The sequence below is a fragment of the Ipomoea nil genome, unplaced genomic scaffold (genome assembly GCF_001879475.1).
Source record: "Ipomoea nil cultivar Tokyo-kokei standard unplaced genomic scaffold, Asagao_1.1 scaffold1179, whole genome shotgun sequence".
In the NCBI taxonomy this organism is placed as follows: domain Eukaryota; kingdom Viridiplantae; phylum Streptophyta; class Magnoliopsida; order Solanales; family Convolvulaceae; genus Ipomoea; species Ipomoea nil.
In genome coordinates this window covers 1,546,940-1,563,792 of record NW_017617607.1, presented here as the reverse complement: position 1 = coordinate 1,563,792, position 16,853 = coordinate 1,546,940, and the positions used below count along the sequence as shown (strand labels likewise).

General features: G+C 37.1%; 1 protein-coding gene and 1 long non-coding RNA gene across 4 annotated transcripts; both read left to right on the top strand.

Annotated features, from left to right (window-relative positions):
* The first annotated feature begins 3,773 nt into the window (after positions 1-3,773).
* On the top strand, positions 3,774-9,911 carry LOC109183831. The gene is made up of 3 exons (XR_002054636.1): positions 3,774-3,908; positions 7,129-7,130; positions 9,900-9,911. It is a non-coding gene; the product is annotated as an uncharacterized LOC109183831 (long non-coding RNA).
* Positions 9,912-11,636: 1,725 nt separating this feature from the next.
* Positions 11,637-16,446, top strand: LOC109183857 (monoacylglycerol lipase-like). Of its 3 annotated transcripts, XM_019333914.1 has the most exons (8): positions 11,645-11,787; positions 11,884-12,429; positions 13,196-13,234; positions 13,310-13,380; positions 14,839-14,903; positions 14,991-15,083; positions 15,175-15,267; positions 15,809-16,446. In XM_019333914.1, the coding sequence occupies exons 2-8, from the start codon at positions 11,981-11,983 to the stop codon at positions 16,208-16,210; spliced, it is 1,212 nt and encodes a 403-aa protein (XP_019189459.1). In that variant the 5' UTR covers positions 11,645-11,787; positions 11,884-11,980; the 3' UTR covers positions 16,211-16,446. The 3 variants fall into 3 exon arrangements, with proteins under 3 accessions (XP_019189458.1, XP_019189459.1, XP_019189457.1); XM_019333912.1 differs by having other exon boundaries at positions 11,645-12,429; XM_019333913.1 differs by lacking the exon at positions 15,175-15,267 and having other exon boundaries at positions 11,637-12,429.
* Positions 16,447-16,853: the final 407 nt, after the last annotated feature.

Below are 16,853 nucleotides of genomic sequence, written 5' to 3'. Positions count from 1 at the left end.
TATGAGATTTATCAATGGTGGTCCAATTGAATCGTTGAATATAATGATTTTCAATGAAGCACCATTTTTTGCATGAGACATTGCTACATATAATTGTCCATGACTAAAGACTACTTCTTTCAAATAAATGCCAACAAAATCTAGAGTTTGGCCTTGAGATTTATTGCTTGTCAATGCAAAACAAAGTTTTATGGGAAATTGGCTCCTTCTGAATAGAATCGGACATCTTTCATCCTTTGGTGGTTGCAGTGGTATCCTGGGAATCAGTACATGCTTACCTTTGTATTCTCCCACTGCAATAATGCAACTCATGGTATGATCTCCAAATACATCACATATAAGTCGTGTACCGTTGCATAAGCCTTCACATGGATTCAGATTCCTTAATAAGATTACTGGACAATTTTTCTTCAAAGTTAAACTATGAGGAGGCAAGCTAGGATGATACAATGTATGTAAATAATCTTGGCAATGCAAATACTTTGTGTCGAGCGGTTCATCATAACTAATGTAACATTTTGTCTCACCAGGGAACTTTTCTAGCAACAACATATTAATCTCATCAACAAATTCATTCTTCGTCGGTCAAAATTGCCCTCTACATTAATGTGTATGGGTCTTGTAAGAAACACTGCAAATTTGGATAAACTGCCTCAAACAGAGCGTCCAACAGAGACTGTGCAGTGCAATTTTGTATCAGAAATTGAGAAGGCATCCTAATTTTGTTTTGCTGAACAAGAGGTTCTGTGCCATTACCAATCCTCATAAAGTACTCTGCAAATGCAAGACCTGTTTGTGCGCGCATGTTTTGAACTAAAGTTATTTGACAAATGTGTGGCCATATAGAAGTTGACATCACCAAAGATTCTGCAATGAAATCTTCTCTTTTTCCATGCCTCTCAATTGGCAGTTGTTTGCCTAAAATCTCCACCAAACACAATGTTTCCCTCCAAATAAATCACAGCATTCCATAATATCTTTGAGTGTTGTATCAAGGTTTTCAACAATGTTCCAATGTGACATTGATGCTTCATCCCAAAGAATCAATTTGCTAGACCGAAGTAATCTAGCATCTGAAGTTTGTTTACCTATATTACATATATATTTATCTGTGCTGTCAAGGGGGAGTTTGAATCGAGAGTGTGGAGTACAGCCTCCGGGTAAGATGGATGCAGCTATATCGGAAGTTGCTGTTGCAAGAGCAATCCACCCCTAGAACGCACGGTTGCCAGCAAGCAATGGTACAAAAACATTTTTCCCGTGCCGCCTGGCCATCGACAAAAAAAATAAAAAAAAAAAAATACGGCCTTTGTTTGCCAACACTGCATCCATGATTGTCTAAAATGTGGCCCTCTTGCAAGCATTAAGTTTCTGGATAGCCAAAAGGTCTACTGCAGCGACAGGCAGGTTTTGCTCATGTGCAATTTCATTTGTAAGTACTCCTGGGAAATCATGCCGCTTCAATACTTCAACCAAGTTGTAGTCTTTGATTGTCTTCCCTATGCCATGCAAAGTTGTCTCAATGATCTTAAGTACTAATGGTTCAGCCTCATCATTCATATGCAAACTGCTTCATAAAAAAATCTTCACAAATGTGTTTCTTGTACTTTATCCACACTGCCAGTGGATTTGAAACATCGCAAAAGATCATAAGCATAGCAAAAAACTTGCGCGGACTTGACGGCATTTGAAACAAGACAGCCTCATTCAATGATTTTTCAACAACAAAATCTCCTGCTAGAAGGCCAAGTTTCTCTTCAGCTTCACAGAAAGATGGAGCCATACGACGATTTACATTATGATCCATTACATTACCCTTTGTTGTTCCCCTTTGGTGACGTTAGATGGCACGAGGGTATTCAAAGAGTTTGCCGGGCAGGTCATTTGCAACCTCTTGGGCATGTTGCTTCGTTGTCTATTATTGCTAATGAACGATCAATTGTTGATAATCTTATTAGAGCAAAGGAAGTAGTGTTTCGGGAAGGGCGGAAACGGTCTTCGGTGTCTTGCAGAGAATATTATGCATATAAATTCTAGGTCCGGCCAGGTGACACATCTCTATTATTACATACGGGAAGGTTGTTTCAACAATTTATTTTTGATATCTATATTAAAGTTGAAACACAAAGGCTGGATTATTTTAGGAAAAAACAACAAGCATGCAGGTCAGAAAACTTTCAAGGTCTGGTAGATAGCGTTGGGACAGGTGCAGTCTTTGGTAATGATGTTGGTCATAGAGTTATCTTACCATCATCGTTCATCTGGGGTCCTAGGGATATGCGTGGCCGATATATGGATGCAATGTCCCTTGTCCAAAACTTTGACAAACCTGATTTGTTCTTGACTATGACATGCAATCCTAACTGGCCTGAAATAAAACACCATTTGCATTACAATGATGAGCCGCAGAACAAACCTGATTTGCTTGCGCAGGTATTCCATGCTAAGTTGCACGAATTGAAGGATGACATTACAAAGAACAACTTTTTTGGTGATGTTGCTGCATACACTTATTTCATTGAGTTCCAAAAAAAGGGGCTTGCCACATGCCCATTTTCTTATTAATTTGAAAAACAAATATAGTGTTACATGTCCTTCTTTTGTTGATGGTTTTGTTTCAGCAAAAATACCAGACCAAAATGTTCACCCCAGATCGTACGAACATCTTAAAAAAACATATGGTCCATAGTCCCCGTGGTTCTCTTAATCCAAATTGTCCTTGTATGGTGCAAAAGAAGTACCAATCTTCACCTTCTTGCAAAAGTAAATACCCTCGCTCGTTTAGCTGTCGGACTGTGTTTGATGACGACTCTTTTCCTATTTATAAGAGACGTAATACCCCATTTTTTGTTCAAGTTAAAGGCTACAAACTTGACAATAGATGGATAGTGCCTTATAATCCTCATTTATTAGTTAAGTTGGACTGCAACATGAGTGTTGAGGTGTTGCAAGTATTAAGTCTGTCAAGTATATTTACAAATATATTTATAAATGACATGATAGGATTAGCATGGTTTTGGCTGATGACATGGAACCTCACCTTATTGATGAAATTAAAGAATACCAAAATGCAAGGTGGATATCGCCCCCTGAGGTTGCATGGCACATCTTTGGTTTTGCAATTGCAGAGATGAAACCTCCTGTTATACAACTGCAAGTGCATTAGAAAATTCACAGTATATAAATTTTTATGGACATGAAAGGATAACGCATATAGTCAACAGGGAAGAGTCTTCGCGCACGATGTTAACTGAATTCTTTTTCGTGAACCTAACAAATGAGGATGCAAAGATGTTAAACTTGCTTTATGTGGAATTGCCTTTTTGTTTGGTGTAAATCAAGCAAGTCTTAGAAACCGCGGAAGCAACTTAAGGTTGTTGGTAGGCTTGTTAGTGTTAATCCGACTGAAGGATAATGCTATTATTTACGGTTGTTATTGATGAATGTTAGGGTGCCAAAATTATTTGATCTCTTAAAAACATAGTCGTAATAGTATTGAATGTTCAACGAACGACCACAATGTGCGTATACCCGAATATTCCTACTATCCCCAATACCGTTAGAGTCTTCGATCCAGACAGCAGCAACTTGAGAAGCAGTTGGGGTGTTATAAAGTCGTTGATCAAGTGAAGGTGAAGAATTCAATGTAATACTGAACTCATCAGAGTGAACAACATCCTTAAGACTCCTAAAACACTTAGCATATGGATTGCAAGACATCAGCTGAACCAGATTTTTGATAACATTCTCATCCAATCGTCTAACGGCTTCAATTCTATTTTGTATTTCATGATCAGTGTCATAAAAATACAACTGAAGATTACACGAAGGACAACCATCAGGCAATAAGTCATTGATGAAATGGTGCATTTGACCCTGAACTTTGAAAGTATATATACCCTTATTACGTTTGCAAAGATTTTGGTCGTAGTGATGAATACCAAGAGAAGTAAACGCGAAGGTATTGTTGTAAGTCTTAAAACACATGCAGTGAAATTTTTTGACTGCTTGTTAATTCAAGTATAGAGCTTTTTCAATAGATCTGGCATTTCATTTGACACAAGTAAGACCTCGCCTTTGCAACAACAAAATGTGGGTGGTTCATGGGGAAACTGTATTGCTCCACAGTAAATACAATCAGGGATATTGGGAAAAACAAACGCTCCATGTCTAACGTCTTGTCGGTCGGTGACTGATAACCGGACAACACAGTAGAAATTATAAAGGATGCAATACATTTGTCCAATTTGATTAAAAGTTCAAGGATAAAATGTGTAGGGTTTAATGTGCATGAAAAACGTGCATTTATAAGCAAAGAATACAAAGTTGTAGATTTGTGCAAGCATGTTTTGCAAATGAGTGAAATGACACATTGCAGCAACCAGCAATAAACCATGGCATGAACATAAAACACCGAAACAGATAGACGAAATGAATTACAGTCAGCAGCAGGTAAAAAAGCAGGTACAATTCCATTATGAGCAAAAGAAAGAATGACAATTTGTACCTGTGTCGCAAGCACGAGGTGAAGAAGTTGATGTCTACCCAGCTGTTGTTACAGGATTGGCATGTGCTGGTTGAGCGACAGTTGTATGATCACCTGTCAATTTTTGCCACGCCACTGCGTCCCTATTTCTTTTCCGTTCACGCATTTGCTCAGCAGTAAAATGGGCACGATTTTTGGCCTGGCGTTGCATAATTCACCAACAGCTGAAGTTCACTCACGAGACTGTCCAAAATGCAAAGAAAAAGATAAAGAGTTAACAACTGCTACTGTAATCAAACGAAATAAATGAATAATAACAATTGAACAAAACAATCTCTCACTTATTACTTAAAGCATGACTTTGTTTCCTCACGATACAAAATCGTATACAAAGGGGGCACCGTAAATTATCTATTTTGGGCAGAGGGATTCACCCATAAAAGTGAACCAGGGGGCGATAAGATGTGTTCCATGGCCGACGTTGGCAAAGAGTGTGCATACTGCTATGGAGGCAGCGTTGTTCTTTTTTTCCAGGTGGACCTGGCAAAACTCCTTCATTAGATGAATAAGTAATGAAGTCATCTTTGTCATACGCATATTCATTATCTTCGTTTGATGAAACATCGAGCGAGAAAGTCGGTGTATCACCAATATAGTATCTGCCTTGAGCCGCCCACAGCCGGGTTAACCTTTCATGGCGTCCCACTTCACCGGGTGCATCTTGCTGTGGAGGCAGAAAAGCAATTCGCTCAAGTGAACCTGCTCGAACTCCTTGAGTAGATGAATAAGTAATAAAGATATCTCTGTCATTCTGATAGTCACTATCTTCGTCTGAAGACACGTTTAGCGAGAAAGTGGGGGAACCACCTCTCAATCTCGAACGTCGATCGATTTGAACGTTCCGCTAAGAAAACCATTGTCGATACTCCTTCGCCGTTGTGATACCCCAGTTATTTGGGATATTTTGTTGTAAATATTATTGTTTTTATGATTATTTATAAGGTGGTTTTATAGTATTTGATATATTTGATATATTAGTTGTGTAAATAATTAAATTATAATGCATTTATTATATGGTGTGTACTTGCTTATAATTATTATATATGTGATATGTATATTTGTGGTATGTGTATATATATATATTGTAATATATATCTATCTTATATAGTAAGTATAGGTATGTATTGATTATGTTTTGTGTATAAAATAATGAATGTGGTCTTGATTGTGTCCAAATTCATTTATGCATGTGGATAATTAATAGTCAAACTAATTTTCCTAATATCCATCCAAATCACCACAAATCTTGTCTTTCCTTATTTTTATTTTCCATTCTCTTGTTCCTTTCCTTTCCTCCATATATTGACCAAGCATAATAAGTTTCCTTCATTCCTTGTTTTTTTTTTCCGTTCATATGGCCGAAACACTACTGTATGTCTGTATATACATATAAAACTTCTTCTTCATTCTTCTTCTCCTCCAACCAAAAACATCCATACATCATAGATACATCTCTTCTTCCCATCGGTGACGGAGAGTAATGAACTTCTTGCAAAAGGGTCCTCTCAGGCGAGTTGGAGTTCCGCGTCGGCGACCTTGTGATGATTTCTTTTCTCCCCTCTGCGTACTACTCCAGCCGTGGCGAGCAACTGCGGTGACTTCCAGCGACGTGACGGTGGTGGCTTGACTATGAGTATGACTGATGAAAAGTTTCTTCTCCTTAAGAAGAGCTTGTTGTTGGGGAAAATAGCAACGTCAACGCACGATCTGGAAGCCTTTTAAGAAGCACGGACACTACGGATGTATGGTAGAAAGAAAATCTGTGCCGTGTTATAATAACACTACCTTAAAAGCGTTATTTGCCCAGTAACGGTGCAGTTAGAACCCAGACACGCTTTCGACAGGCTACACAGACCAACTACGGATAGCTTGCACTAGCAATCACGTAGGCAAACCTCACTATTGCTCATACTACGGGAGAAAGAAGAAGAATAGAACAAATAACTTTGAAGTCAGATGTGTTTTCCAAATATGGTAAGAGCTTCTTTATATAGTAAGCAGCTCTCCCATATTAGCCATGCAAAGAGAGACAAACAATGATGTCCACAACTTTGCACAAAACATGCTGACCACAAAAAAAGGAGTGCACAAAATGCGCACATCCTCTTTGAATTTTCCAACAATCCCCCACAAATTTAAAGAAGAAAGGAAAAGGATAAAGTTTGAGCAATACAAATGAGTTGATCTTAATGTCAGTGTTTGAGAACTTGAACTGACACGTAGCAACACTGAGTAATTTTCTTCCCGGGAGTGATGTGAATCTTAAACTCACCGGTTAGATAAATTTTGAACTCGAATGTACACACCAACTCAAAAAGCAGGTTCTACGAAAGTCAAACTCTTTGACTTCTTATGAATACCCTTAGTATTCAAGAATGTTACGTCTGTCTCAAAAATAGACTTCTACCCTGTCAAAGTCTATCACAACATAGATTTTTAATTCTGACAAGTCTTACCGCATTACAGATTTTTATGTCTTATTAAGTCTATCTCAGCATAGACTTTTAACTCTATCAAGTCTATCTTAGTATAGACTACCATTAAAGGCTTATAGAGTAGTAAAGACATAAATCAGTAGTAAGTCGTTTCTTTCTACATAGGCAATGTTATTTGCAACGCCCACAACTGCACGGTTATCACCATGTTTCTTAGCCACTCGGCTTCTTGGGATAACCCCATTGTCTTTCATAAGAGGCGGTTAGCCCTTTTCCACTCAAGTTAGGGATCTCTTTAGGTCTATCTCAACATAGACCATGGTAGCCCTTTTCCACTCAAGTTAGGGATCTCTTTAGGTCTATCTCAACATAGACCATCCCAATTGAGTATAAGAGGCTAAACTTCCAATGTGGGACAACATGGATAGGCAAAAGGAAGCCTTTCCTTTTAAATGCTCCCAACAATCCCCCACCATTAAAGGGACTTAGGCTGATGCTGTCATTGCCTGACAACAATCAAAACAAATTTTCATGCCAGTGTATAAAACTTGAACTGTCATATAGTGACATTAAGTACTTCTCTAAACGGGAGTGAATTTGATCTTGAACTCATCGAATAGACAAAGTTTGAACTTAACGCACTTAATTTGCTTTGGTCGCTTTAAAATATGTGAGGTCATACTCTTGACCCTGAGATATCCCCTGTTAGGTCTATTCTAGGATAGACCTTCAACTCTGTTAAGTCTACCTCAACGCAGACCACCATGACTGGCTACAGAGTATCTATGGGCACCACGAGCACTTTGTACTCATGTCATTATGCGGTGAATTCATTAGGTTTGTTTCAACAAAACCACCCTTTCTCAAAGAGTTATGAATTCATTAAGAGCTGTAGCTCAACCTCACATGCTGTGAATTCATTAAGTTTGTCTCAACAAAACCACCCTTTCTCAAAGAGTTATGAATTCATTAAGAGCTGTAGCTCAACCTCACAGGTACACACTATCGAAATGACCAACTAGTGTACTATTTTGTAACTCTTTTCATGGTTTCGTTTGACCACAAAAGTGGGATCCACCACGAATTCATTACCACTTAGACTTTAAGTCCTTCCAATGAGTCAACGACTAATCCTCATAATTAGCCCTCAAGTAAGTTGATTCTCTTGACCAAACTTACATGCACTTTGACGGGTACTTCGTTTACTCGTAAATAATCCCTTGAGATTTTCATGTTTAACATGACACATTCTCTTTCATCATTATTCTCAATACCACAGAGAAACTTTTGATGAAAATATATGGAGTTTATTACCCCACAAAGCAACACTTACAAATATTTTTGTCAAATGTATTTGATCTCTTACCCAGACTAATATTTGGTGCCCATCATTAGCTCCTTTGTAGACTGAGTTTTGCCGACTTGCTTTGTGGAGCATTATAGAAGCTTCGCACTCTGCCTGATACATGCTCAACAGTTGATGTTTGTTTGGTTATCTCAATTGATCACAATTACCCTTTAACTAGGAATTATAGGTATTTCAATATGACTCAACTAAGAGTTTAAATAATATATATATATATATATATATATATATATATATATATATATATATATATATATATATATATATATAAATGCTAGTTAAAGGGTAATTGTGAGTTCCCGTGGCTATGGTAGTAGAAATAAAGCAAGGACGGCGAAGGGGATACTGGTTTCAGCCAGAAGGAAAAAATGGCGTGAAGGTGATGATGCATGGTAATTAATTAATAATAATAATAATATAATTACTGGATGATTAAGAGTAATGATGATATATTTGAATAGATGAAAATACAAAAGTTGTAGTAGTTTGCTGGTCTGGTCGCGTGTTGATGCTTAACGAAGTCTCGGGTTCAATTCCAGCTGTTAGCATATTATGGATCTTTGGTTTTAGGTAAGATTTATGTCTACCTAAAATTTGTTTACCCCAAATTAAAATCTTTTTAATAAGTGTTTATGTGCGAAGTTTATTATTGGATAATATTATGAAATAATATGTGATTATTGGTTATAGTATGATTTATAATGTTTAAATTGATTATTATGAATTTATGTGATATGGTGGATTATTTGAATTATTATGAGAATTGGGGTATATTGGTGAAATAATTAGTATATAGTATGTGAAGTAGTACCATTCGTATTTTAAATACAGTGATTAGGTATGAAGTATTAGTACTTTGTATTTGGAGCATTAGTATTGGTTGGATAATTAGCGTTGGTGGATTATTTATATTTGGTTCATGGCATGCTAATTGTTATAATGGTTGCAGATGCAAGTGTAAGGTTGAAAGTATTACTTGGGTGCAAAGACTTTTGAGGTAAGATGCGAATTTTGAAAATTATAGTTACATATATATTTTGTCTCGGATGATGGTGATACTTGGAGTTTTGAACTCTCCTTTTTGGTTACTATTATTATTATGAGAGCTGAGGTCTCTCTAATTGAATTGGCCACCGGTTCGTAGATTCGTCCGGTTTATATATTTTGGATTCTGTTTTGTTACGATTTGGTTTGGAAGCTTAAAATTTTCCATTTGGATCCATTCCTCCAGCATTTAAAATATGTGGATGATTTGTTTGAACTTAGGTGTGTACAACGCAAACCACAAATGAAAAGAACAGAAGGGCGAATGTGTAACTCGTGCCGAAAAAAAATGGATCAGAAAGAAAGCGAAAACCTTCCGAAAGTGGCCAATCGGAAGGCCAAACAGTTATTTTATTTTAATTTTTATTTGTGCATCCACAAATACACGGTAATACGTATGTCGGCATGGCAAATCAGACTGCATCAAAACCCGGCAATTAAGAGCTACCGTCAAGAAGTAACGTTCAGAAGAAAAGGAAAAATTCGAGAACAACAATTGCACCAGAAGCAACACAAATCTCCATTTTGGCCGCAACGACGGAAAGAGTGCACCTGCATAAGAGGATTTCTGGATCAAAGGTTAGATAACCGGAAATATGTATTCGGAAGGCCCAAACAAGAATCGACGCGACGTATTATCATCAGAGGTATGTACGGCGAAATCTTCAGAAAAAAGGCCAAGTACAGACAGTCCACAAACGGTGACATGCATTGTAATCAACTAGTGTTAGGAATCCGACAACTAATACGGCCAAAGCAGTAGTACGATTACGGAATCGGCCTCATAACCACTGCAAATGTCCACAAACATCGTTTAATCGTTTTAAAAAGCAGCATGCGACATAGAGAAACGCAACTTCGTCGAATATCGAATACGACCGGGAAAGAAAACAAATGGGAAAGAGCAAATGCGCTTAGAGTATATAACGCAAACAATACACGCCCAGCAAACAAAAAGTAGTTTTTTTTTTTTTTTTTTTTTTTTTGCGAAGGACAGAGTTTAATTACTTGCAACGTACAGAGAGAATAACAACAGGCAACAATGGCACTGAAAAGTGGGGTAAACAGCAAAACCATAAATAGAGAGAACTAACCGTTTGGAACAGAAATCTTGGATTGGTCGACAATTCTATGAACACCAGGCGAACCAAAAAAAAAATCTGAGACTGGAGAAGTTTGTAGAGAGGGAGGCGTGAGAGAACAAAATAAAAGGCAACGAGCTTAAGACTAGTAAATAAAATAAAATACGATTGAAGAGCTCACTGATGAGAAAAGGAAAAACAATAAAAAATAAATAAAGATACCGTCTGTATTCTTTAATCTTGACTCCACAGCTCCCAAGATAGACATCTAATCAAAGTACACGTTGCGACGTGCGTATGCGCAAAAAGAGGGAAATAGAAACCCAAAGTCAAAAAAATAGTAATACATGACACGACATGTTTGTTTTTTCCACAGGCAACAATAACAAATGTAAGGCAAGTCACCCATAATAAAGAGTTTCAGTTGTACTTTGACCGGCCTGAGCTAAAAGGACAATAATGTAAGAGCATCCACATTAGTTGGGAAGATTTGGGAGATAATGTAAGAGTGATTAGGAGAGAGAATGTGAGAAGGGGAGGAAAAAAAAACCAAAATTGATTTTTAAAACAAAAAAAAAAAAAATTAATGAATTCAGTCGCGTGCACTGCACGCGCCCGGCCTTTCTCCTCAGTTCCGCGATACGCGCGGAACTGCGGTGTTTTTTTTTTTTTTTTTTTTTCTGCCATTCTCCCCTCCTTTGCAGGAGGATTATTTTCTCCATTCTCTCCTTCTCCCATCTGTTAAGCTGCATATTTGTGTACGGATGCTCTAGGTATATAATAGGCATTTCAAGTGCGAAGGCACAGCCACTCATGCACCAGGTACAAAATTTTTTGCCTAAAAATGGCGTGTTCAAAAATCAAGTGAGCCCTTTATTTATTCATAGATATGGAATAGTGGAGCCACAAATAAAATTATTGCGACACGCGTAACACCCTTAACGTAAAGGAGGACACTTGTCACTTTGTGAGTTGTCACGTTTCCGCAATTGTCCCTTTCAATTTCCCAAGGAAAGGTCTCGAAATGCCGCATTTTTGTCACGTGCCTCTCAAAGATACGTGGCGATTTTGCTACCGTGTTCCCCTGATACGGATTAAGATTCATTTCGTGAAACTTGCTTTCCTCCTCAGAAATTTAAAGGAATTCCATTTTCTTGTTATATATATACCTCTCTTTCTGGCAACCCATTTCAGCAACATTTCCCCTTAAGAAAAAAAAAAAAAAAAACACACAAATTTTACCATTCATTTCAATCCCAATCCCAATTCCAATCCATTCCTCAAAACTTTTGTTGAAGATCATTACGTTGCGAAGTATAAATTCTTTTGCAGGCCTTTTTCCCCTGCTTTTATGGTTTGCTTGGCAATTCACGAATTGTATGTAATTAGAATTCATTCGCTCCGTTTCAGAGGGAAATTGGGATCAGTTTCCAGGTTGAGCAGCAGAGGGGGTGATCCGGCGAGATACTCAATTTCTGGATTGAGAGCGTGTGCCTTTCCCAAATCAATGGCGGTGGAAGTGTCCAAGGGGATCGACGCCAGGGCGACTATAATTCTGACGTCCGGGGCGAGCGGAAGAATCAGCGCTCTGTTTTCTATGCAGGCGTTGCGGAGTTTGTGGCTGCTGCTCAATGCTTTCGTGCTGCTGCTTCTCATTCCTTTCCGCGGCAGGAGGCGAATGGCGTCTGTGGCGGCCTCGGCGTCCCAGGAGAAGGGCGTCGGAAAGGAGGAGAAGGCCACGGAGCGGAAGGGCGCTATTGTGAGATTTCCGACGACGATGCTTTCTCGGAAGAGCGCGGTGGAGCAGGAAGTTGCGGCGAGGAGAGCTATGGCGATGAGGCGGGTGATGCAGGATGATGATGATGATGAGACGGTTAGGGAGTTTTCCCTCTTTGTTACGCCAAGAGGTGACACCTTGTTCACTCAATCATGGACTCCACTTTCCGTTAAAGTCAGGTAATTAATTAATTCATTCATTCATTAATTACTGCACTGTGTTCTCTATATGTTTTGGTGTCATTAATTTATTGCTTGTAGTAATTAAATGCTAATCATCGGAACATTTTTGAAGTACATTTCTATTAATCTATAATTTTTTATGTCTATGAAGTTGATAACAACAATCCTGGCTTCCAGCATTTCTAGATGTTGAGAATTTTAAGATAAAAGATGTATGTAAGTTATGGTTGTTGATGATTACTATGAGTATGGAATACTATGTCAGCTGGATATTCAATCGGTGGTCCCCTTGGATGAACCGCAATTCAAGAATCACAATGCCCAAATTCCCTTCAAAGCCTTTGAGGATGACTGCTGTTCTTGTTTTGTCTGCCAGTGTTTTGTGCTTTTATGGCATGGACAACACTTTTCTGATATTCATCCACTTATATTAGTAATAAATGCTAAAAATATTAAATAAATTTGTCAGCTAGTATTTATTCTATTTGTATCAAATTTTTTATGCCAAATTCGATCTGTATTTAATGTGGCTTCATCGAAATAATTCATATTGTGGTCAACTAATATATGAATAGCTAAGCCACATAAAATGGTACAAATGACATTCTCCTTCTTTATTTGAAGCTCTAATATGACATTACTGGTATTTATTATTATAATACTATTATTATTTTTTGTTTACTGTCTACAAAATGATCTTTTTAGAGTAAATTGTATCTACACATTTAGTTGCTTCTGATAGATTTCAAATTATCTTGTGTAGGGGATTGGTCATCATTTTACATGGTCTGAATGAGCACAGGTTAGCATATTTAATTGTTTTGAGACAATAAGTGATTTCCAGTAAACAGTTATGCTTATAATACTTATTTAACAGTGGAAGGTATAATGATTTTGCCAAGAAGCTGAATGCAAATGGCTTCAAAGTTTATGGAATGGATTGGATTGGTAAGTACAAACAATTGATGAATCGTCTAAAGCACACTTTTTATATTATTTATTTCCCTTACTCTCTATTTTTTAATTGCATGTTTTGAGTAATCAAAGTTCGAACTTCATTTTGTAACAATAAGTGATTTCCAGTGAACAGTTATACTTATAATACTTATTCCTATGACATGTTTGTTGCTAAATGCTTCTTTTGCTCACTTCCGGTGTTAATTGAAAGGTCGTATTACTTTGTTTCGAAATCCATGGATTTAGTTTGCAAATAATGGAATTGCTGTTACCTCAGTTGTTAACTGCCTTTAGGAGAGCTCCCCAAAATGGGGTCTGAATTAGTCATAGCCCAATGTGGTTATAAAATACCAGGAGTAATATTACCAAAAACATTCATGCACTTAGGTTATTTTAGAATCGTTATACCTTTACGCTTTTGTTATATAACTTCTATATAATTCTAGTTACAATTTTGAACTCTTGGGGCCATAACTCTTTGAAAATTGTATATATCTACATAAGGAACTATCACAAGAAACTGGATTTTATTCTAAACCTTACATTTCCGTTTTCTTGAGAGAAGGGGAAAGAATACGGGCATGAGAAAAGGGTTTGCTTCTTTACAATGCACATGTTTGATGAAATGATTGGGGTACAACATTTAGGAAAACCCTTGATGTTTCATTACTATTTTACAGTCTAGAGTTGTCTCAGTCATCAACGATGCATCTATATTTGCATGTTGCAGGCAGGGATTGAATTTTTTCCAATCCGGATGCAATTGGTGCGAAAAAAAAAAAGTAACATGTGAAGCTCCTCCTCATAAGTAAGCATGTTGACTTGAATATTTGCATAAGGCATTGTACATAAAAGAATGGTAAAGGGAGGGAGTGTGGTCTTAAGAATTTGAGGTGATAAAAGCTGAGCCCTGAATGCCTCACTTGAAAGAAAAAGCTAACAAACTTTTTATTTGATGCGATTAGATTCTCCACTACCTTTTGATAAAAATTTCAAATTAAAGTCAGCCACATTCATATCTTTGTTCGTTACTTCTCAAACCTTACTGCCTAAGTCAATATATAAGCTTACTTAACTTTGTACATGGCAGTTACAAGGATATAGGAATGAATTGAAGGATATTGAACTCACTTCAGCTTGGTATCTGCTAGAGGATAACTCTAGAAGTCAGCATCAGTGCATTTTTACCTTAATGTCTAGCATTCTCTCTCTCTCTCTCTCACACACACAGAGTTTCCATGGTTAAAAGACTTAAAACTTTATAGTGCAAAAGATAGGGTGCTCTTCTTTCTGAATAAATATTTTGAATTTGTGTTGTTTTATGATGTAGTTTCATGCTACTGAGTAAAAAATGTGCCTTTTGAACTGAACTGATGAAACCTGTCTTAACCCTACTGTAAATTTTCAAGGCACAGTATAACAAAAATTTGCGGGTTTTGTTTTGTACAGGGCACGGTGGAAGTGATGGTTTACATGCATTTGTTCATTCTCTTGACGATGCAGTTAATGACACAGTATGTTCCCTTAATCGAGTGACATAATAATGTCTTTTACATGAATGTCCTACTTGATCACTGACTCCTCAGCTCATTTTTGTGCAGAAATTATTTGTATCAAAGGTTCTAGGAGATAATAATCCTGGACTTCCATGCTTTTTATTTGGACATTCAACAGGTGGAGCAATTGTCCTCAAGGTAATACTTCCTTGAATAATATTTTAAGTAGTTCTGCTAAGCTGGTTCTATGTGTCACTCTATCTGACTCTGATCCCATGAAAACCTTCAGACTGCACTGGACCCGAAGGTAAGTACCCTTATATCTGGCATTGTACTGACATCACCTGCTGTGGGAGTTCAGCCAGCGCATCCAGTTGTTACGGTGAGCACCCGACTTATCCCATTTCTGTTCCAAAAATAACGTTCATATTTTGTACTTACATTTGACACATTTTGTAGTTGCAGTTAACCATTTTTGTACTTGTAAACAAATTGAAAACACATCACATGGTAATTACAAACACAATTCATAACTGTAGACACATAAACTATTAACTGCTGCAAGTACAGAATATATTAGCTAGCTGCAGACATATAGACATATAACCAATATTTTATGTGTTTGCAGTTAACATATTCTTATGTACCTGCAGTTAATCATTTATGTGTTTGTAATTATCATGTTATGTGCCTTGTTTCAATTAGCTACTTATAAGTGCATAAATTGTTAACTGCATGTACAGAGTGTGTTAACTGCATATACATGAGTTTTAGACCAGGGTTCATAATAATACAATATGAACCCTGGTCCATGGTATAACAATTGTAGGTATGTGAAGCCATTAGGCTTTGGGGTGCATATAGGTATGTATGTTGTGAAAGATGTAAGAAGATATTGTGGTGTGATGTTAATTTAAATTTAGGCCCTGGCTCCAGTTTTGTCGTTGTTGATGCCAAGATATCAGTGGAATACAGCTAACAAAAGGGGCATTTCAGTATCCAGGGACCCAGAGGCTTTAGTGGCCAAATACTCTGACCCACTGGTGTTCACTGGATCCATCAGGGTAAGAACTGGGTACGAGATTCTTCGTATAACCACCTTCTTGCAAAACAACCTGAGCAGCTTAAAAGTGCCATTTCTAGTCCTTCATGGTACAGCCGATCGGGTTACCGACCCTGAAGCATCTAAGAAACTGTACGAGGATGCCTCCTCCACTGACAAGACTATAAAGCTCTTTCAAGGTCTTCTGCATGATCTGCTATTCGAACCAGAAAAGGAACAAGTAGCCAATGATATTATTCAATGGTTGGATCGGAGGTCCTGATGAATGAATGAATGAATGAATGAGATGATGCCACTCACATTTCACCATCAACTTCAGCTGTAGAATGAATGAATGGACTAAATTATGGTTATTGTGTATCCATTCCATTGTAAAATATAATGTCCATGACGTTTTTTGGTCCGGGATTGGGAATGTGCCCTAACATGATTAGGTATCTAAGTTCCAAACGGGCTGAACCCGATTTCTCAACTTAAATCATTCAAGCTTTTGCCTCATTTCTGCCAATAATGGATCTTTTGAGTTTTGACTCTCCAAAATCTATAAATTATATACTACTCCGTACTACACTATATTAAAACGTAATTTTGTTGAAATATTAATTCACTTTTTCAATATCTAATTTAAAAGCTAATGATGTTAGTCCTTAAGTAAAATCATATTTGTATTTGTAGTATAAGTTATATTAACATTTTTTATAATAGTTCTTAACTAGCAAATTAGTGAATTCGTTTGGAAACTCAAAAAATGAGTTTAAAAAGTTATTTATTGAATTTTTTATGTTTAGATATGTATTTAAGGAAAATAAAATTTAAAAAAAAAAAAAAAAATTATTTATTACTACCACCATCCGCACCAAACAAAACAAAAATATAATAAAATATAATTTCTTAATCGAAAAATA

Bases quoted from the DNA above. Each gene is read 5' to 3' on its own strand.
- LOC109183857 (XM_019333912.1), top strand. From the start codon at position 11,825: ATGGTTTGCTTGGCAATTCACGAATTGTATGTAATTAGAATTCATTCG. The intron at 12,430-13,195 runs GTAATTAATTAA...TATCTTGTGTAG, and splicing joins CCACTTTCCGTTAAAGTCAG to GGGATTGGTCATCATTTTAC. The intron at 13,381-14,838 runs GTAAGTACAAAC...TGTTTTGTACAG, and splicing joins TTATGGAATGGATTGGATTG to GGCACGGTGGAAGTGATGGT.